The sequence below is a fragment of the Schistocerca gregaria genome, chromosome X (assembly GCF_023897955.1).
Source record: "Schistocerca gregaria isolate iqSchGreg1 chromosome X, iqSchGreg1.2, whole genome shotgun sequence".
In the NCBI taxonomy this organism is placed as follows: Eukaryota; Metazoa; Arthropoda; class Insecta; order Orthoptera; family Acrididae; genus Schistocerca; species Schistocerca gregaria.
The window spans coordinates 513,298,391-513,320,788 of record NC_064931.1 but is presented as its reverse complement, the minus strand read 5'-3'; the positions used below and the strand labels follow the sequence as shown (position 1 = coordinate 513,320,788).

Genomic DNA, 22,398 nt, shown 5'->3' with positions numbered 1-22,398 from the left:
ACTAATTTCATATTGGAGGGCAGCGTGGAGGGTAAAAATCTTAGAGGGAGACCAAGAGATGACTACACTACGCAGATTCAGAAGGATGTAGGTTGCAGTAGGTACTGGGAGATAAAGAAGCTTGCACAGGATATAGTAGCATGGAGAGCTGCATCAAACCAGTCTCAGGACTGAAGACCACAAAAACAACAACACCCAGTCTATTTCTGTGCCAGACAGAGTGTATCAAGCTAACAATGTGTGTGACAAATGACATTAAAGTCCATACATTCAGTACTAGACCAGTTTTGTTGTCAATATCATATATAATTTTGATGTACATTATATTCAGCATTCGTGAGTCATAGAGGTGGTGTGCCAGTCTCTTGTCAAATGTGTGGGTGAAGTGTGCAGAACATGCCCTCTGTAATGATATAGATCAGAGCAGCACAGACATCATCCGTGCATTATGTTGTTGAAAGGTAACTTCATAGTGACACCACCTACTCCATTTGCTACCATTTTCTAACATCATGGCATAAATGGTTTTAGGATGGCCCTGTTTTGACCTAAACCTTTAACCATTTTTAATCCATTTTTAAAGTATTTTAGCCAGACTACTGTTTTTCTCCACAAGAAATATTCTTAAAAAATTGCTGTGTCCTAGATGTTCCTGATGACTTGGGGATACAGCCTCAGCAGCTTGTGAATCATGGCTTTAGTGTGGTCCATCCAGTCCTGGATGCATTCACACTGCTCAAAAACAGCCAATTGGCTGTAGTGAGCCCAGTAAGCTTTTCTGAACAGTCATCTCTGCAATCTCTTTTCGGCATCTGCTGCATCTGCCTGATATATCCACATAGGGTATTGGCCACATCCCTGAAAGTTTTCATTGAACTCTCACTGAGGAATGTCTGCAAGGCAGCTGAGGAGAAGGAAAGGTCAGTGGCTGTACTCATACTTATAGCAGTGCTGCTATGTGTTGCTTGTGTGTTTTCAGTTTGTATGAGATCCTCATTTACTCTGCCCTGCCCCTGGGGCAGGTGTGTGGGATCCTCATAGTGCACTGTGCATTTTAAAGTCCTAAGAGGATAAAGGGATTTCCCACTGTCCATGGGCTTATGAGCAGCAAGTAAACAGAACATGCCATGACATTAACGTGGGTCTCCACGACATCACTTGCAGCATTGTGTTTAGGGCAGGTGCAGAACATGTAATGTGTCTTAAACAAACACTGCTACACCACATGTTACCCTGTCACCAATAAAGTAAACTTCCACTTCAACAGCCATGCATCTCAATGGTACATAGAACAGCTTAAGGTGGACTGGTTTCATATAGAAGAGGTTGGTTTCCATCCTCACAATATGTGCAGTAAAGCCAAGAACCCTGTTGTCTGTGGCACCCAATGTTCACTGCCGCATAGTTCAGTTGTCGCAGAAGTATGCTCAGACCCTGCAGTTACAGCAGAATGGTCACTCAGTTGCAACAAATATGGGTTAACACTGGCATAGAGTTGCTGGCTAAACATGTCATCCTTTCAGTTTGAGAGATATTGCCTCATGCTGTACATTGTTCACCATAGTGTAGCAGCTGCAGTCTGGGTCACCATTTAGATTCTTACCTTATGTAATTATTTACCAAATTGTAACTTTTAGAAAGCTCTGAGTCTAATGTATGGAATATTATACTTTAGTAGAGCATTCTGCGTATTTATGAATAGGAGAACTGTCTGCCTAGGCAGGTTTTTCATCTCAATGTGTACATTAATGCGTGCTTAATATATATGCTGTCAAAATGAAGTGTTAGTTCTGGTTAATGACTGTGTTATCATATCTGGTACTCAATTCCTGATTCACATAAGAGTTCTACACCTACAGTTATTCTTTGCAAGCCACTGTGAAGTGCATGGCAGAGGGTATGTTCCATTGTACGAGTTATTACTGTTTCTTTCCATCCCATTCAAGTATGGAGTCCTGGAAGAATGATTGTGTAATTTCCTCTGTGTGTGGTGTAATTAATCTAATTTTGTTCTCACAGTCCCTATGTAAATGGTAGGTAGGATGCTGTAGTATATTCATAGAGTTATTGTTAAAAGCCAGTTCTCAGTATGTTGTAAGTAGCCTTTCTTGGGATAGTTTACATTTATCTTCAAGAGTGTGCCAGTTCAATTTCTTCAGCATCTCTGCAACACCCTTCCAGGGGCCATATAAACCTATTACCATTTGTACTAGCATTCTCTGTATTCATTCAATATCCTCTGTTCGTCCTATTTGGTATGGGCCCTACACACTTGAGCAATACTTCAGAACTGATCACACAAATGATTTGTAAGTAATTTCCTTTGCAGACTGATAGCACTTTTGCAGTATTCTACTAATAAACCATAGTCTACCACCTGCTTTACCCATGACTGAGCATCTTCACTCATTCCACTTCATATTCCTTCAAAGTATTACACACAGGCAGTTGTAGGAGCTGCTCGATTACAACAGTGACTCGTTAATATTGTAGTCATACTTTACGCAGTTTTCATTTTTTTTTTTTTTTCATTTTGTGAAGATTACAGTTTTACATGTTGAATATGTAAAGCAAGCTGCTAATGATTGCACCACTTCAAAATCTTATCAAGGACTGACCGAATATTTGTACAGCTTCGTCGCAAAACACTTCCATGGGCTACACCCAGAGTTACTTTATCTGATGATGGCATTCTATTCAAGACAAAATGCTGTGTCATCCCTACCAGAAAATCTTCATTCCAGTTACAAATTTCTCTTGATATCCCATATGATACACTTTTTACAATAAATGTAGATATAGTACTGAGTCAAATGATTTTCGTAAATAAAGAAATACTACATCTGCATGACTGCCCTACTTCAAAGCTTTCGGTATCTCATTTGACAAAAGTTGTGGGTTTTGCAAGATCAGTGTTTTCAGAATCCATGCTGGTTAGCAAGGAGCAAGTCATTTTATTTGAGATACCTCATTGTGCTTGAGCACAGAATATGCTCTAAGATTCTACAGTGTCGAGGATATGGGATGATAGTTTTATGAATCAAATCTGCTACCCTTCTTGTAGACTGATGTGACCTGTGCCTTCTTCCAACTTCTGAGTGCAGCTTTTTGTTCAAGGAATCTATGATAGATTATCATTAGAAGAGGGTCGAACACAGCTGCAAATTCAGTGTAGAATAAGACAGTGGTTCCATTGGGCTTTGGAGCTCTAGTCAGTTTACACAATTTCAGCTATTTCTCATTGACACTGATACTAACACTTACTTCACTTACTTCTCAGTGGAATGAGGATAAAATTGGGGAACACATTGGCCTCTGGACAGCCAAATGTGTTTCATTCAGCATCTCTCTATCTACAGCCATCTGCTTTGTTTTACACCTATTATGCAGTAGTCTCTGTTTCTTTAAAAGTTTGTTTATAGTGGCTGTATAATATGGAGAGCCCTTGCATTATGAACTTTCTAATTGGTATGTATCAATCCAGTACATGGTTGACTATTCTTATAAACCTGAATGATAGTTCATCTACATATTCCTATCCTGTGCTGAGAGTATAAGGTTCCTCATTTGGATATGACAGTACTGCTTTTGTGCTTTGGTAATCATTGTTGCCACACCCATGTTGTCATCACTAATACCAGTTTTGATGTCTACATCCTCAAAGAGGCTAGGTCTATTTGTTGTCATTAGATCTAATATATTTGTATATTGATTGGAGTTCCAAAGTACCTGTTCCAGGTAGTTTTCACAAAAGATGTTTGCTAATGTTTCATCGGATTTCTTATCATGCTAACTGCTAACAAATCTGCGATTTTCTGAGTTTACAGTTGGATCATTAAAGTATCCACTGATGTTTGTAGTATGATTGGTGGACATACATACAAGTGAGTTGAGGTTTTCTTCATAGTTTTTGGTTATATCAGGAGGTGAGTCTGATGGGGTGATACATAGATCCAATTACCATTTTATGCCCACACCTGATACTGAGTCTTGCCCAAACAATATCACATGCAGCTTTGATTTCCATCCCTGTGGATTTGCTTGTCTACTGTGACAAATTCTCTGCCTCCATATCCTCTTAGCCTATCCTTTCAAGCAACACTTAAATTTTCCCCAGAAGTCTAACTGCTTCTAATTTTAGGTTTCAACCAGATTTTCTGTAGCTGGTATTATAAAAGCTTCACTGCTTTTCAGGAGAGCTTCAAACTCTGGCACTTTGTTGCAAGTGCTTAAGCAGTAAACAACTAGGATTTTGAGACTTGCCTGTAGTGGGCCATTTTTTTTTTCTTACACCTGTTATTCAGGGTCTCCTACGTTTATCATTACCTAGACTGGATGGAGAGTTGCTGAATTTTAAAAAAAAACTCTTGTGTGTACCCAACTATCTGGATAGCAGCCTCTGATACGTAGTGCACACCTGAACCATTTAGGGGGACGCTACATTTCTCAACCCTGTGTCACACAGCTAGGAAGTCAAAGCCTATCTTTTCACAGAACCCTCAAACACTCTGGTTTTGCCCTTCCATGTGATTCAGAACCAGGGGGTGCACAATCAGTTCTGGGGACAATGCTTCAAATTGTGAGCTTTGTTGAACCTCTGTGTGCAAACCTGGCATTTTTAACCTTCTCTTCCAGTCACTGAAATGTCCAAGTAAGATCTTGATGGCTGACAGGCATTGTATGTGTCAAGGTAAACTACAATCTATAACTGTCTGTCAGTGGCTGCAAGAATAACCATGTTGAATGGGGCCCCCGGGCATACACACCAATTGCACCTGGTGTTCCTTCCTGTTCCTTGCTACCATTTCCCTAATGGGTACCATTATTTGTCATATGTTTGAACTGTTGACAATTAATGGCCCCTACCCTTTTGTGTTTGCCTCCTCTTAACACAAGACAAAGCAGGTTTCCCCAAAACAATTGAAGTGAGTCCCACCTTGAACTTGTTGGTAGGATGCCTTGATCCAACACTGACATGTCACTCAAAGTCAATTGGAGGTGTAATAACAGATCCTGTTCTTCCTGCAGAGAGGACAGGATCTACAGTAGAGGGTAGTGCTTGAGGTATCTTGTGGTACCCCAGGTAAATGACTTTCGGAACCTGTTCCAGCACACCAATTCACAGCAGTCACCAATTGTTTGACAGTAGTCAGTAGTCCAACTGCGTACAAAGATCAACTAACTCATTCACATGTTCAATAACAGCATTCGCTATGGGGCTGCATTGTGACTGGTGCAATATTTTATGGAATAATGAACAAATAGCTTTCAACTAAGCCTGTTGACTATGCTTTGAGCTGTTGTGCTAAAAAATTACTAATTCCCAGTAAGAACAGAAGCTGATACACAAAATTATATTTCTATCAAGGCAACAGAAAAACCACAGTAAAAATTACTGGTTTGCTAAAATTTTTGAGATTGATGGTAGTCGCTAACAAATTTTAAAATACAGTTAATTTACAATAAATGTAGATAATATATACTCTAAGTGAAAGAGAAAACTAAATGTAACACATATGTTAGTTAGAGAATCTGGAACAGTAACCAAATCACAAATGCAGATTTGGTATTGCAATTTACTGTAGTTTATGCACAGGAGAGTCCTCAAAGGTACATGTTTATTTCTGTTGATACACATTAAAGTTTGGGGTGCTCTATTCTTTGCCAGTAACTGTGAATCACAAACGCTGATTTTCTACAGTATAAGTTATCCACACCTCTTGTACCTTACATAAATTATGAAAATTTTCAAAAATAATGTATTTCTCACATAATTATACAATGAAAATAGAGAACAGTTGTTTTGAGTGTGGAATAAGCCTACTGTTCTTAAAAGTTATGAAAGATCACAAATAAATTTAAGCCAACAATTGATGACAGCAGTAAGAATTTATTGCAGTACCTGCAAATTGTCAAAATTTCGCAATACAAGCAAGTATTGATACAATCCATGAAAGATTGTGCTGAACCAGTGCAAACAGCAAAATGTACAAATTGAGCATTTCAGATCAGCACACAAATCTGGTACACATGGTCTTACACACAGGAAAATTCCAAAGTAAGCTTTTACTTACAAATGTGTGAAATGCATTGATTTTTACTTAGCTGTTTTTGTGACAACTTTTTCACTGGCATGTCGAAGATCAGCATTGCAACGTCAATTTATCTCAGTCAACATTGTGAAAGTATGCAGCATCAACAAAGCACTTCATTCATTGGGAGTAGCTAAAAGTGCCAGTTTAATGGAAATGCCAGGTACCTCGAACACAGACATCACCACGGTATCAACAAGGCAGTGTACAAGCCATCATTGTGACAACCTGAAGCCCAAATACAACAGTACATTTTTGTGATGATTTGCATCACCAAGGTATCAATGGATACAAAAGCATCAGTGAGTCAGATGCACATCAGCAGTGTTTTTGGGATATGCTGGCCAGTATCTCACTAAAGGGCTAAAGGACTCCAACAGTGTTGCTAAGTACAACAGGTAGAATGACATGGGTATGTATTCCCAACATCTACTATAAACAAAGAAGAAGAGTGACTATTATGACACAAAATGTGAAACAATAAGGCAGTTTTAATCTCTCTCTAATGCACTGCAGCTGCTCCCTTTTGCCATACAGAGGTTCCACCTGGCAAAATGAGGAGAACTAGATGAAGCTACCTTCTATGGCAGCAAGCCCACCACAGATGAAAATCCTCCATTGGTGGCAGTTGCCAAGATGTTGGGAAATTGCAATGATATAGTCACTGATCACCAACATTTACAGGCATTACTCAATTCTGGGATGTCATTTTCTCTTGTATTTGATGCTTATCTCCTGCTGAATAAGATTAAGTTGCAAACTACAAAGGCCATTGTGCTGAAGGTTGTGAATGGAAAATACATCCAGCGAGCAGGAATCTGTGTTGTAAATCCAATTATTAATGACAGAACACAGCACTTTGATTTTTTAAAATCAGAATGCAGGCATAATGTTGTTTTTGGATGGAGTTTCTTGCAGGCATTACAAACAGTCATATGGTGTGGGGAAAGGACACATACTTATCCCGCCACCAATGGGATGAGTTTTTGTCAATAGTTTGGGCACTCACAATGCAACGGTCTAATCTGACATGCTGAAACCTACTCTGAAATTTTTCATAAGAATATGCCTTTTTTAAAAAAATATTAAAGTTATACATATTTGCCACATAAAGAACTGCTTATCACAATGATTTGTACAGCCCATCCTGCCTATCACACAGATTGGTGACTAAGCAGATCAGCCCTGGCAAGACCACATAGTGCTACTTAGCATGAATTCCAAAGTGCATAAACACACATTTTAAGGACTTAAACCACATCAAAAATTAGTCAGATTGTTAATTTGCTTGAATAACGTACAGTTCGTATTGACAGCTAAACTCCTGCAGATGACATTGTTGACAGGTGACTAGCAGAGGAAAGAAAATCAAAGCAGTATATGATGTTACATTTCAGGTGAGTTCCATCAATTGGGAGTTTAATTTGTTGACTTGCAACCTTTGATAACAATTACTATAGTTCTTATAATGTTTGAATAATGTATATTTCTCTAACAATGAAACACCTCCTTAGCTATTCCTTGTAATTGTCACAAAAATGCAATTGTCTATTGGATGATGAAAACAAACATTTTCCTTACACCAGGCACACCCAATAAAAGAGAAATTAATGCATTCAATCACTTCACAGTAATTACTAGTTTTACTTAGACAAAACTGTGATGGAGTAAGAACAGTTGGGGCCATTGGTAGGCTAGTACTACCAATAAGGGCACGGATAATAATCTTATTACAGGTTGTGTCAGGTTACACACTTGGACTTCTTGGTTCCTCTACTCCCTTTCCCCTGGGGAACCACCGAAATTTGATAGAGGTCACCCAAGAGTATCACCTAGGCAACTGTGCAACTTATATTCAAAGTCATCACATAATTCTGTAGTTGTCATGTGAGCTGGAACCCCCTCTCAACAAAGGTGAGTACAATAAAATGGCTGGAAACCCAGTTTACCATTAGGAAAAGAAGATCTCCACTCCCCCCCCCCCCCCTTTATTATGAATCCAGCAGACTAAGAGCCAAATCATTCAGTGCTTGAATTTCATAGTGAGAGGATGATGTGCCTGCAGCAGTAGCAGCAGCATCAGGGACCAGCCAGTGCCCCCCAGGCCTAGAGGAATAGGACTGGAAGTAAGTATCTAATAGTAACTATTACTGCTGATATTAACAAATATATATTCCAATAGATACTTATGGTTTGTTACTGTTCCAGCAGCACAACTTGCTCCTGAATCTGTGGTAGCGGAAGTGTTGGAGGAAGTTAGCCACATACTACTGCCATAGTAGAAAGGCTTCCCAATTTATTGCACCTAGTGTCTTTCTCCTATAGTGCACTGCGGACTTCATTCAATTATATGATTCAAGAACCACAGCAGCAGCAGCCATGAACACCATTGGAGCTGAACTGCAGGCAAGTCCCCCATCAAGGGCATTACTATTCACAAGCTCATATAATATTACTATATATTGATCTAAATGAGTAAATGTGGGTCTGGATTCAGATAGTGGCTATGCCGTGGTTACTGAAATTGAAAACGAGCACTGCATTGAGTTCTAAGTTCAATACTTGTGGTATAAGTGTGAATATATTCACACTATGATGGGTTATATAAAGAATAAGGTGATGGACGAGTATAATCCTTCCCATACTCGGACTGACATTCACTTGCTAGGCTGTGATGTCACTATAGTTAATATACACTGAAGAGTCAAAGAAACTGGTACACCTGCCTAATACTGTGTGGGACTTCCGCGAGCATGCAGAAGTGCCACAGCATGACATGACATGCACTCGACTAATGTCTGAAGCAATGCTGGAGGGAACTGACACAGTGAATCCTGCAGGGCTGTCCATAAATCCGTAAGAGTACAAGAGGGTGGAGATCTCTGCTGAACTGAACGTTGCAAGGCATCCCAGATATGCTCAATAATGTTCATGTCTGGGGAGTTTGGTGGCCAGCGGATGTGTTTAAACTCTTGAGTGTTCCTGGAGGCACTCTGTAGCAATTCTGGATGTATGGGGTGTCACATTGTCCACAATTGGCTAGAATTGCCCTAGTCTGTCTGAATGCACTATGGACATGAACGGATGTAGGTGATCAGACAGGATGCTTACATATGTGTCACCTGTCAGAGTCATATCTAGACATAACGGGGGTCCTGTATCACTCCAACTGCATGTGCCTCACACCATTATAGAGTCTCCACCTGCTGACATGCAGGATCCAGGGATTCATGAGGTTGTCTCCATACCTGTACATGTCCATCCACTTGATACAGTTTTTGAAATGAGACTCATCCGATCAGCCAACATCTTTCCAGTCATCAACAGTCCAATGTCAGAGTTGACAGGCCCAGGTGAGGCATAAAGCTTCATGTCATATAGTCATCAAATATACACAACGAATGGGCCTTTGGCTCTGAAAGCCTGTATCGATGATATTCCGGCGAATGGTTCACACAGTCATACATGTTGATGGCCCAGCATTGAAATCTGCAGCAATTTGCCAAAGGGTTGCACTTCTGTCAAGTTGAACAATTATCTTCAGTCATCATTGGTCCCTTTCTTGCAGGATCTTTTTCCAGCCACAGCAATGTTGATGTTTTACCAGAGTCCTCAGAGATGCTGTGTCCCATCACTCTTGTGACAACTATAACACCATGTTCAAACTCGCTTAAATCTTGATAACCTGCTATTGTAGCAGCAGTAACTGAGCTAACAACTGTGCCAGACACTTGTTGTCTTATATAGGCATTGCCAACTACACCGCCGTATTCTGCCTATTTACATATATCTGTATTTGAATATTTATGCCTATACCAGTTTCTTCGGTGCTTCAGCGTATATGATATGGCCATGTTGGAAGTAACTTCACAGGGTCCAAATATATACTTAAAATATTTGAGTGTTATGAAATTAGATCACCAGTACTATGCAATGACGCTTGCTACAGAAAGATTGTGTCATTGACAGCCATATGTAAGAGCCAATTACTATGAGTTTGTAGACCCTTTGAGCTAAAATAGTTTAATAATGAATGAAGGGGAGTAGTGTGCAATTTCCTGTACACCCTCTACACCAAAGTGTATAATACGAGGGTGGTTTGAAAAGTTCTCGGAATGGAATAGAAAAAAAGGACTTACATCACTGAAACCTTTTTTATTTTTCAATATAGTCTCCTTGTAGATTAATGCACTTGGTCCAACAATGTTCCAGTTCCTTGATTTCATATTGAAAATGAGTTTCCTCCAGCCCTGCAAAATAGTTGTCAGCATCGGCTATCAGTTCTTCGTTTGAAGCAAAACTTTGTCCACTAAGAAAAGTTTTCAGTTTTTGGAAAAGATGGAAGTCTGATGGAGCCATATCAGGTGACTAAGGTGAGAGTGGCAACAATTCATACCTTAGTTCGTGTAATTTTGTCATGGCGATGGCACATGTGTGCGGGTGTGCATCAAGAGTCACAGCACCCATCTTGCAGATAATTTTTTCATTTCTAATTCTTCAGTTAAAATGTGATATTCCCTTTCAGATGACATATGGAAAGTGTGAGTAATTTCATGCACTTTCAGTGATGATCCTCCATGATCACTTCGTGCACCTTTGCAATGATGCACATCTTGGCCGACCACTGCGCAGATCATCATCTACGCTCTCCCGATCGCGCAGATCATCATCTAAGCTCTCCCGATCAAATTTAAATTCATTTGTCCATTTGGCAACAGTTGAATATGAAGGAGCAGAGCCCCCAGTGTATTCTGGAAATTGGCATGAATGTCCTTTGCTTTCATACCTTTCTTTACAAAGTGGGAACAACAACAGAGCCATGTCACTGCCACAGCTCACTTCCGAGAGCACTGACATGGCACACGTCTACAGGCAGCAGTCCAATGAATATTACGTGAACAACTTGTTGGGCTAGTGCCGATCTCTTGTGGTGATTCTGAGAACTTTTCAAATCAGCCTCGTAGAACCTACAAAGACTATAGAGATGTAGAGGGAGAGTTCACAGATGGAATTCTTATGTGAGAAATGCCCCCTATTGACTTGAATTACACGCCAAGTTTAAGGCCTACAGATGGCAGTTATTTGCAAATCTTTGTGCTGTCACTATGCAATGTACATAAAAGTAAATAAAGAACAATGTGTGTGTAAAGACTTGTTGTTCCAGTTTCTCACCCACACATATCCTATCTGATAAACTATTAAAAGAATATATAGCTTCCTCATACTGGGAGTTAGAGTACCACCTCCAGATCACTGCCACCAGCACCTCTTGGCAGTCTTGGTACCACCCCCAGAGGTATTAACACCACCACGCAGGATGCTGCCACCTCCTGGTGGGACGCTGTCACCTGTTTGATTAGAACTGATGAGTGTTAGATACGAAGTGCACACTGAAAAAATGACAGTCAGATGGTTTATCAGCCTCCTGCTAAAGTAGCACGTGCTGTGTGAGCAATCATATATCTGTCCATAGTGGACAAAGCAAGTGAGTGAGGCCCAGCTGTCTCATTGAAATGAGAGTTGTGGCTCGATAAATATCCACAAAGTAAATGCCCAATGAGTAGGAAAAAAGAATCATTTATTGTTTTTGATTTTACCACCAACACAGTGCAGTTTAATGCATGGAGACCCATTTACCTGGCATCGAGCATTCACATTATAATGTTTATAGCAGGGTTCATACAGAGAAAGTAGGTCATAATTTTTGAACACTTGAGTTAGAAATTGTGTCAATAGCTGTGATATAATCTGTGTGGGAATCAGGTAATAGTTTGCAGCATTTAAATTGATGTGTTTTTCCTCTAGGAAGCAATAATCCTTCATCTGAATTCTCGTAACATATTCAAGAACATCCAGAATGTCTATGTTTTGTCATCTTCTTGAATATACCAAAGTTATGCTGATGCTAAATAGGGATGCAGTGGTTGACACATTAATGGATCTGATTTGCAGTATAAACTCACGGTCCTGACTTAAAGATGAGCACAGTCGCTCCACAAATGATCATTATCTTGTTCATTCTGGATATAAGCTGTACATAGAGGCCTGTGTATCCATCATTTATACACTGATTTTTTTTAGAGGTTGCTCAGACTGTAGCAAAAACATGTATATAAACAGCAACTGATAAATAAGCTCATCCAGTTGTGAGAGAAATGGCAAAGGGCTAAGATGCAGCAGCAGCAGATGATATAAAGAGACCACATGATGTGGTAATTATGTTGTTTAACATTAGCTACATTTTAAACAACACAATCTGTAAATTTGTCAGTGTCAGTATATGTAAATGGGAGTTCTATCAAGTGATCATATTCGAAAATCCATGATGATATCTGCAGATGAATGGTGTCAACTATGTGATATGTCAATGCAAATTTCCACACTGTACCACTGCAATATTCATTCAAGTTCAGTAGTGATTGGGCATCATACTGTGACAATAGGAGTCTTCCCTGGAACAATTAAAATATTTAGCAGTAGAGAGTGTATCCGTTTGCAGGAACAGATGTTTAAGAATTTAATGTCAACAAGTCAGAATATATAGTGTGTTGTAGACTGCTGACTAAGGTGGCAATTGCATGTCAACCAATTATACAAGACATTGTGGAGTAAGCTTTTGGAGTCTACTTACCGAACTCTGCTTCCATCGGAAGAAACTATCACTTGGTTGTATGATTCATGTTGCAATGGAATGGAGGTGTAAATTTATGAACAAAGTGTGCCAGCTATAGGCACAGAACTACATTTGTATTTAAGTATGTTCATATACTCTGCAATGTGTAAGATTTTATAACAAAAGTTAGTTTCTGGTCTCTATAAAATACCCTGTATGCTAATGTGGGTGTCTAGTTGCATCATGGAAGATATGAACTAAACATCCTATTTACAAGAATCTTGTGGTAACTGACTGGTCCTGCAGTGATGATACTGGGAACCAGAGAAGGAAGAAGAAAAATGATTCGTTACTTCCCAGCACGTGGTCTGTTCAACGTATTTGTCTTTAGTCTGTCTGTGCTTCTCTTGCCTTTGTCTGTGTAGCTAGTCATTCTTAGGCAATTTCTGAGTGGGGTACCTCTGGTAACCAGTGGGGGTTTGGGGCTGCATGTCCCTTCATTGGACTTTCAGGGGCTTCCAGCTGCTCCCTAGATAGGGTATCTCGCCTGTCTTTCTTCCTACAGGGTGACAATTATTGAATTGTATGAAAAAAACATAAATTAGTTAAAAACTACAGCGTGCAAACACTTTATTCAACATGTAAACATCACTACAGATATTCAGATTTAGTTTATGACATGTTCAATATGCCTGCCATGCTTGGCAATGATGTGGTGCAGACCAATAGTGAAATTCTGTATGACCCACTGAAGTGTTGGAATGCTGATGCTGTTGATGGCCTCCTGAATGGTTGTTATCAGCTCAGCAGTGGTTTTGGGGTTACTACTGTACACCTCGTCTTTAATATAGCCCCACAAAAGGAGTCGCATGTATTCAAATCTAGCGAATATGGCTGCCAATTGAGGCCCATGTCAGTGGCCTCTGGGTACCCCTGAGCTGGAATGCAGCCCCAAAGTGCTCCTCCAGGACATCAAACACTCTCCTGCTTCAGTGGGGTTGAGGTTCGTCTTGCATGAACCAAATCTTGTCAAAATCAGAGTCACTCTGGATAAAGGGGACGAAATCATCTTCCAAAACCTTAACATACTGTTTGGTAGTCACTGTGCCATCAAGGAATATTACACCGATTATTCTGTGAATGGACATAACACACCATACAATCTACTAGTGAGGGTGAAGAGACTTCTCAATTGTGAAATGTGTATTCTCACTCTCCCAGATGTGTCAATTTTGCGTCTTGATAAACCGATTCAAATGAAAGTGGGCTGACAACAACAAGGTGTGTGCACATGCGCATACTATTTCCCATCAGTCTGACTGTCCTAATGCAAACTGTCAGAAGTTATGATGATTTTATTTCATATAGTTAAATAATTGTCACCCTGTATGTCTCCTTTTCTTCTTTTTTGTCCCTCATATAGTTGACCTTTGGTAGACCTTAGGGGTTTTCTTCCCCTGGATTTTGCATGGTAGGCCATCTTTGATGTATGGCCATGTAGACCTGTCTGTCAAGGAAAAAGGGACTGATGACCAAGTAATTTGGTCCCTTTAATCATCCAAGAAATCAATTTCTTGATAACATTCATGCTTTAATTATGGGTTCTTTAGGGTGTGAAAAAGCTGTTGAAGTTCTAATGCTGTTATCACATCCTGTGGTGTCTACTTTGAGCATGTATTTATTTTTTAAAAAGCCTTGTTTCGGCCAAAATATCAGATATTCCAGGGAATATTCTATGGCATTGAGTGTGTGATGCAGCAAACATTCAGCGAAAGCAGTGATATTTGACCACTTGAAAAAGTGAACTCAAACTGTGTAATCATATTTGATCAGGATGAAATGAGAAGATATTTCTGTTTTGGTCACCATTTGCAAGTTAGTATATTTTATTTGAATGAGACATACTCAAGGATCCCAAAGCAGTTATTCAAGGAAAATGCAGAGCTTTTTATAGCTTACAAGGAGGACAATCTGAATCTGAAGCTTATTTACCAAGCTCATGTAGGAACCAACATGTCATTCATTGACTTCATAGCCATATAAAGAGATGGTTTTCTGGTTATTGATACAATGAAGAAATTGAATGAAGGGTGACATAGACATAACTTCAATGGAATCCTGTATAAACGGCTATGAGCCAAAGTGTAATAGTGTCAGTCTGCTGTAGGCTATGGACAAATTCACAAGGATGTAGTGTACTCATCTTGATGGAATGAAGCATAAACCAAACATATCTTTAAACATTGATCAAGGCAGCAGCTGCAAAAGTGAGAGTGTTGAATGACAGAATCCAATGACGTGAGGTATATGCAGAGGGAAAAACTGAAAGAGTCAATGAAACTGTCAATGCACAATTAATGGAACTTGATTGATTAATTAAGTAAATATTATAAAATTGAATTGTATGAATACTTGATGGGGGATAGTAAGAAAAGAGCTGATCGACATTAATCTGAGAAGAGTTAAGAAGGCAAACAACTCATCACCCCTAGAGTATATAATGTATGTTCTGTCTCAAAGTAAGATCACTATGTGATACAATGTTGAAAAACACAGTCAGTGAGATGTGGAAAGTTATTTTCACAAATTATTACTCTTAAAATAGGGATAACTGGACTGTGAACAGCTCTTCTCTGAAATGTTTAAACCCAAAACATGAAGTATTGAACAGCTCTTACACAAGGTGGCAGCATCAGATGGCAGTAGAAGAAGCAGAAGAAGAAGAATACTCTATCTCAGACTTTGTCAGACATCAGATTGCTAGTGAATTAGATACATCATCTGGGGTCTGTGGATATCAGCTGTATGTGATCGGAAAGCTACATCTATGCTCAACAGAGGTCACCATCCACATCAGAGACAGGAAGTTTGAGTGGACACCTGGTTTAGTAGAGCTAATATTCCTAAAAACATTGAACCCTCAAAAGTATTTGCTAAAATAGAAGTGATCATATTCTGAAATATTACATATTACTACTGTACATATGCAAGTCAAACTTCAAGAGGACAGTTAAAAAGCACAAATAGTAGGAAATATATGAACATTATTAGACCAGTTTTAAATAAACTCAATGAAGGCCATCGTGTTGACATTTGACATAAGAAACTGAATACATTCTTTGTGGAGTATATGTATTATGATGATCCCAACAAAGTCATAGACAGGCTATGACTACTGATGGCATCAGAGGTAGCAGGGGATATAGAACACTCAATAAAATAAAATCAGTCATCTCAGAGGTTTGAGAAAGATGCATTATTGAAGAATAATTATTATAATGGAGATGGTAGTCTGTGAATTTCAAGATCTATTCAAAGTACGTTCCAGTGCAGACAAGTCATAATAGGTGGCTCGGAGGATTTGTGGCAGCCAGATTTTGTGGATATGAGAGAATATGGCCAAATAAAGGGTACATGCATATGCATTCAAAATTCACCTGGGTACTTCCTGTGAAGGGAAAGACTTGGAGGGATGTGGTGCATGCATTTGAACAATTGCTTCTGACTAGTATTAATCTACAGACTGACCATGGAGGTGAATTTTAAATAAGGATTTGAAGTTGGTAATGGAGTGATGCGGGATAAGCCACTATTCAAAATTCTCCCAGATGAAAGTGAATTTTGTATAGCATCTTAACAGAATGATTGAGAACCATGCCTGGATATAGTTAATTCTTTGTGGCTCTTATACATGACTGGACATTCTCCCACAAATTATAAGGGAGTGTAATTGAACTGAACATTGCACAATTAGGACAAGATGTATCATATATGTCACAATGAACTTCTGATACAGCATACAAACATATTAATATGGTGGATCCATGCAAGCAGAAGTCCAAAGTAGGTGATTTAGTTCATATTTTGAAATAGAAAAATTGTGTTTGATAAATTGTACCATTGTAACTGGTCAACAGAGATATTCACAGTTTCCAAAGTACAGACGAGAACATACCTCTATAAGGACAGTGATGGTAAAGAAAGAGCAAGGACTTTTTACACAGAGGAATTACAGAAAAGTTCCAAACTGAACGTGTTTGTCATAGTGTATGTCATAACATGTCATGAGAACTGAGTGTTAGTGAAATAACTTGGCTTTCCAGAAGTTTGCAATTTAACAGGTCTTGCAAACTTCAGACAGTGCAGTAGCATACCATGAGTGATAGGAAGCACACCAGCAGAGATGGTGATGGCATTCTTGATAAACTGCTATTAGAGCTTCATCTTCCTGGATACAATTTTGTAGACCTGGAACAAAACTGAAAAACTGTGTGGCTTGGGGTGAAAACGGGGTTAATCTACTTGATGAGGTGTGCAAGGAACATGATTTAGCATATGCTGCAAATAAGGGTTTGGCAGAGCTTCATGCTGCAGACAGATTTTTAGCTATTAAGTCATAGTAAATATGTCACAGACCCGTGTGGAGTTGCTAGTCTCCCATCGGGCGCCTCCCTAGGTGGCAAATTGGGGAATGTTCATCAGATATGGTGGACACCGGGGAAATAAAATACCCGGGGCGGACCAAAACTAGCAAAACAATAACAGCTGCCTTGCATTTGGGAGTTAGGTCTCCAAAGGTTAAGGGAAGAAAACCCTGATTAAAAATCACCCGTCCCCTGGTAGGGGCTGGACGCAGGGTTGACAGTCCACTCTGTAAAAAACAACTGTTGCAAAACTTCTACAAAGTAAAGTCAGGTGGATGAAGGAAGGTGGACCTGGCATGGAAAAGGACAAAGATGATGGAATACAAGTAAATGAAGGAGGGAAAATTAGGAAAAAGAGAAATATAAGGCGTAGATCAGATCTATATATTGGTACTTGGAGTGTGAGACCCCTCTATCGTCCATGAGCAATGAAAGTAATGCTGGATCAAATAATGAGTCTGAAGCAAAGTATAATAGCACTACAAGAAATTATATGGACAGGGAGTGAAGTTTTAGAAAAGAAAGATGCGAATATATTCTATAGCTGCAGTGAAAGAAATCACCAGCTGGGGACAGGATTTGTTGTACACCATCTATTAAAGCATTTGGTAATAGGGTTTACACCCATTAGTCCAAGATTATCATCACTCAGGATAAAGGGGAAATTCTTTAACTACTCCATAATTAATGCCCATGCACCAGCAGAAGAATTCTAAGAAGAAGAGAAAGAAGAATTCTATTAATCTTTGGAAAGAGTATATGATAAGTGCCCAGGGCATGATGTTAAAATAATAGCTGGAGACCTAAATGCTCAGTGGGGGAAAGAACAGATTTATACACCAATAATTGGCCCCCACAGCAAACACGCAACAAGTAATGAGAACAGAACAAGGCTTATAATGTTTGCAGCATCTAGAAATATGGTAATAGGATCAGCACTGTTCCCACATTAAGAAATACATAAGGGAACATGGAACTCACCGGATGGAAACAGAGTAAACCAGATCAACCATGTGTTGATAAATCTGAGACACAAATCAGACCTATTGGATGTGAGGAGTCTCAAAGGCCCAATCATAGATACAGATCATTTTCTGGTATGGGCATGGGTGAGGGCAAGGATATCTAACACAGTGAAAGGAGACTAACCCAGGGCACAGAAACGTAATATAACAACTTTAGAATCAGTGGAAGTAAGAGAACAGTGTCAGGAGAAGATAACTCGGATTCTGGAAAATGTTGGAGAATATAACAATATTGAAGATCAGTGGGAAGCGATAAAAACGACGGTGGAGACATTGGCAAGAGAGATACTTGGAATTGGGACAAGACAAGTAAGACCATCATTGTTTGGTACTGAATGCGAAATAGTAACTGAAGAAAAGAACAAAGCATATAGAAGGATAATGTGATCTCACTGTACGAGGAGGATAGTAGAATAATACAAAGAAAAACAGAGGATTGAAAAGAGGACCCACCAAAGAAAAATGAGATAATGGATGAAAGCAAGTGTCAAAGAAATGGAGCTCAAGAGAAGCAAAAATGAAATAAGAAAATTCTATAGAGAGGTGAATGCGGCACGGAAGCCTTTTGGTAGCAAAACCAGCTTAATAAAAGATGAGACTGGGAATATAATAAGTGAAGGGAAGGGAATATGCGAAATATGGAGCGGTATTTTGATAGTCTCTTCAACCCTAGAATAACTATACCAGAGAACCCAACAGACACAAATGGGGAAGAGGACGCAGACAACAACACTACCCCAGCAAATATAGAAGAAGCGAAAACTGCCATGAAGAAATTGAACAACAAGGCGGCAGGGACAGATGGTATCCCAGCACAACTGTTTAAGCAAGGAGGCAGATAGCTGGAACAAAGCCTTCTGAAAATGGTCACCAGAATGTGGGAAGAGGAGAAAATGCCCCAACAATGGAAAGAGGGTATCATATGTCCCATATATAAGAAAGGAGATAAGATGGAGTGTGGCAATTACAGAGAGATCACACTACTTAATTTGGGATATAAAATACTCTCTAATATGCTATTCGACAGAATACTCCCGATCATACAGAGGGAGACGGGGCTGTACCAATGCGGATTCCCACATCTATGTTGAGGAGTTATGCTGCTGCAACTCTGCTGCCACCAGTTCCTGCAAAGACTCCCTTCTCAGTTTGCCCACAGAACAGTAAAGTTACGCCTGCCCCACTGCTGGTAGGGGCCACACCCTCTTTCACTGCTCCCAAAACACCCGATTTGGGAGCAGTGGACCCCGAACAACTGGGGACATCCCTCCCCACCTCTCAGCCGGAGAGGCACCAGCCTCCTCCGGCTGCTCAGCCGGAGAGGCACCAGCCTCCTCCGGCTGCTCAGCCGGAGAGGCACCAGCCTCCTCCGGCTGCTCAGCCGGAGAGGCACCAGCCTCCTCCGGCTGCTCAGCCGGAGAGGCAACAGCCTCCTCCGGCTGCTCAGCCGGAGAGGCAACAGCCTCCTCCGGCTGCTCAGCCGGAGAGGCAACAGCCTCCTCCGGCTGCTCAGCCGGAGAGGCAACAGCCTCCTCCGGCTGCTCAGCCGGAGAGGCAACAGCCTCCTCCGGCTGCTCAGCCGGAGAGGCAACAGCCTCCTCCGGCTGCTCAGCCGGAGAGGCAACAGCCTCCTCAGGCCTCACTCGTTCGGTAGGGGTCCCTTGGTGGAGTCCCTTCCAAGGATTTTACCAGTGTCTCACAAGACGCCAGCCAGTGGCTGAGGAAGCCACCAGCTGCTGGTCGAAGGACTTCATGCTCTTCCTCTGTTCCTGGCAATGAGTCAGGAAAGCCCTCCCAGCATGCAAACCCTCCTCCCAAAGACAAGAGAGAGAAGAGGAAGCGCTCCAAGAAGCCTAAGGACCCAGTGGTTTCCGTGCCACCACTTCCTGTCAGCTCAGCCTCTGAGGATGAGGTCGAGCTCTTTGCATCCCCTGATGACCTTGATCTCGCCGTCTCAGAAACGATAGCAGTTGCGACGTCAGTCACTCAGTCGGTGGCAGCATGTGACTCTGTGAGGTAATTTGCTTTTTCAGTGCCTTACTGCCCCTATAGGACACGCTTTGTACAATCCTCCAGTGGAATTGTGGCGGTTATTTTAGCCATCTCCCTGAACTACGACAGCTTCTAAGCATGACACCTGCTTTCTGCATTGCCCTCCAGGAAAGCTGGTTCCCGGCAATGCGGACCCCTGTCCTTCGTGGATACAGGGGTTGTTACTGCAACCGTAGCACTTACAATAGTGTGTCAGGTGGAGCCTCTGTGTATGTCCTTACCTCTGTATATAGTGCTCCTGTGCCCCTACAAACATCATTGGAAGCTGTGGCTGTCTGCGTAAGGACTACCCAGGATATAACCGTCTGCAGTGTCTATCTCCCTCCAGGTGGTACAGTCTCCCGGACCAAATTGGCTGCACTTGTCACCCAACTCCCCACGCCTTTTCTTCTCCTGGGGGATTTTAACGCCCACAATCCCCTGTGGGGTGGAACGAAGGTTACTGACCGAGGCAGAGAGGTTGAGAATCTCCTCTCCCAACTCGACCTCTGCCTGTTAAACACTGGCTCCGCCACACATTTCAGTGTGGCGCATGGCACGTTCTCGGCCATAGATCTTTCGTGCAGCCCAGGGCTTGTACCATCTGTCCACTGGAGGGTCCATGATGACTTGTGTGGTAGTGACCATTTTCCCGTCTTCCTTTCACTACCCCAGCGTCGCTCCCATGAACGCTTTCCTAGATGGGCATTTAGCAAGGCAAACTGGGAAATGTTCACCTCTGTTGCCACTGTTGAATCTCTCCCCCATGGTACCATCGATGTGGCAGTTGAGACACTGACTGCAGCGATTGTTTCCGCTGCGGAACGTACCATTCCTTGTTCATTAGGGTGCCCCTGGTGAAAGACAGTACCTTGGTGGTTTCTGGAGGTAGCTGAAGCCATTAAAGAACGTCGGCGGGCTCTTCAGCGCCATAAGTAGCACCTGTCTTTGGAGAACCTCATTTTATTCAAACATCTCCGTGCTCAGGCCCAGCGGCTCATCAAAAGGCGGAAACAGGAGTGCTGGGAGAGGTACGTTTCCACCATTGGTTCCCGTACATCACCCTCCCAGGTGTGGATGAAGATCTTTGGATTGCAGCACTCTACAGGTGTCCCAGGGCTTACCATCAACGGGGAGGTATCCACCGATGCCCATGCAATCGCCAAACATTTCGCGCAGCATGGGGAATTACCCGCCTGCGTTTCGTGCCCTAAAGTGTCGGGACGAATGCAAATGGCTTTCTTTTGCTTCTCGCCACCCTGAGGCGTATAACACCCCGTTTAGTTTGTGGGAACTCCAAAGCGCCCTGGCACAGTGCCCCGATACAGCCTCTGGGCCAGATGGCATCCACAATCAAATGCTCAAACACCTGTCTCCGGACTGTCAGCGGTGTGTTCTTGCCATCTTCAATAGTATATGGGGCGATGGTGTCTTTCCGTTGCAGTGGCGAGAGAGTACCATCATGCCGGTGCTGAAGCCTGGTAAGGACCCACTTAATGTGGATAGCTATCAGCCCATCAGCTTGACAAATACTCTGTGCAAGCTACTGGAACGTATGGTGAGTCGGCAGCTGTGTTGGCTGCTTGAGTCTCGGGGTCTTCTGGCTCCGTGACAGAGCGGCTTCTGGCAGGGCCGTTCCACCGCCAATAGTTTGGTCTACCTTGAGTCTGCAATCTGCATTGCTTTTTCCAGGTGCCAACACCTCGTCTCCATCTTTTTCGACCTCTCCAGAGCATATGACACGACGTGGCGGCACCATATTCTCGCCACGTTGCACGGGTGGGGTGTCCGAGGCTCTCTCCCCATTTTTATTCAGAATTTTTTATCTGTTCAGACATTCCGCATTTTCATTGGCACATCCCATAGTTCACTTCATATCCAGGAGAACGGCGTTCCATAGGGCTTTGTATTGACCGTGCCCCTTTTCCTTGTGGCCATTAATGGCCTCGCAGCAGCAGTAGGGTCATCTGTCTCACCTACGTTATATGCTGACGATTTCTACATCTTTTTCAGCTGCTCCACTATTAGTGTTGCAGAATGTAGGTTGCAGGGAGCCATACACAAGGTGCAGGCGTGGGCCCTGCCCCAAGGGTTTCAATTTTCTCCTGCAAAGACTTGTGTTATGCACTTTTGTTGGCGTCGAACTGTCCATCCACACCCTGAGCTTTATCTTCAGGATGCCATGCTCAGGGTTGTTGACACTTACCGTTTTC

The 22,398-nt window shown here is 41.6% G+C and overlaps 1 protein-coding gene across 1 annotated transcript in view; it reads right to left on the bottom strand.

Moving 5' to 3' along the window:
* Positions 1–11,342: 11,342 nt before the first annotated feature.
* Positions 11,343–22,398, bottom strand: part of LOC126298164 (PGC-1 and ERR-induced regulator in muscle protein 1-like) — a 47,284-nt gene continuing 36,228 nt past the window's right edge. Inside the window, exons 2-3 of the mRNA XM_049989474.1 lie at positions 19,449–19,725; positions 11,343–11,482 (exon numbers count right to left, since the gene is read on the bottom strand). Of these exons, the coding sequence (XP_049845431.1) occupies positions 11,343–11,482; positions 19,449–19,725 (417 nt within the window). The remainder of the gene's footprint in view (positions 11,483–19,448; positions 19,726–22,398) is intronic.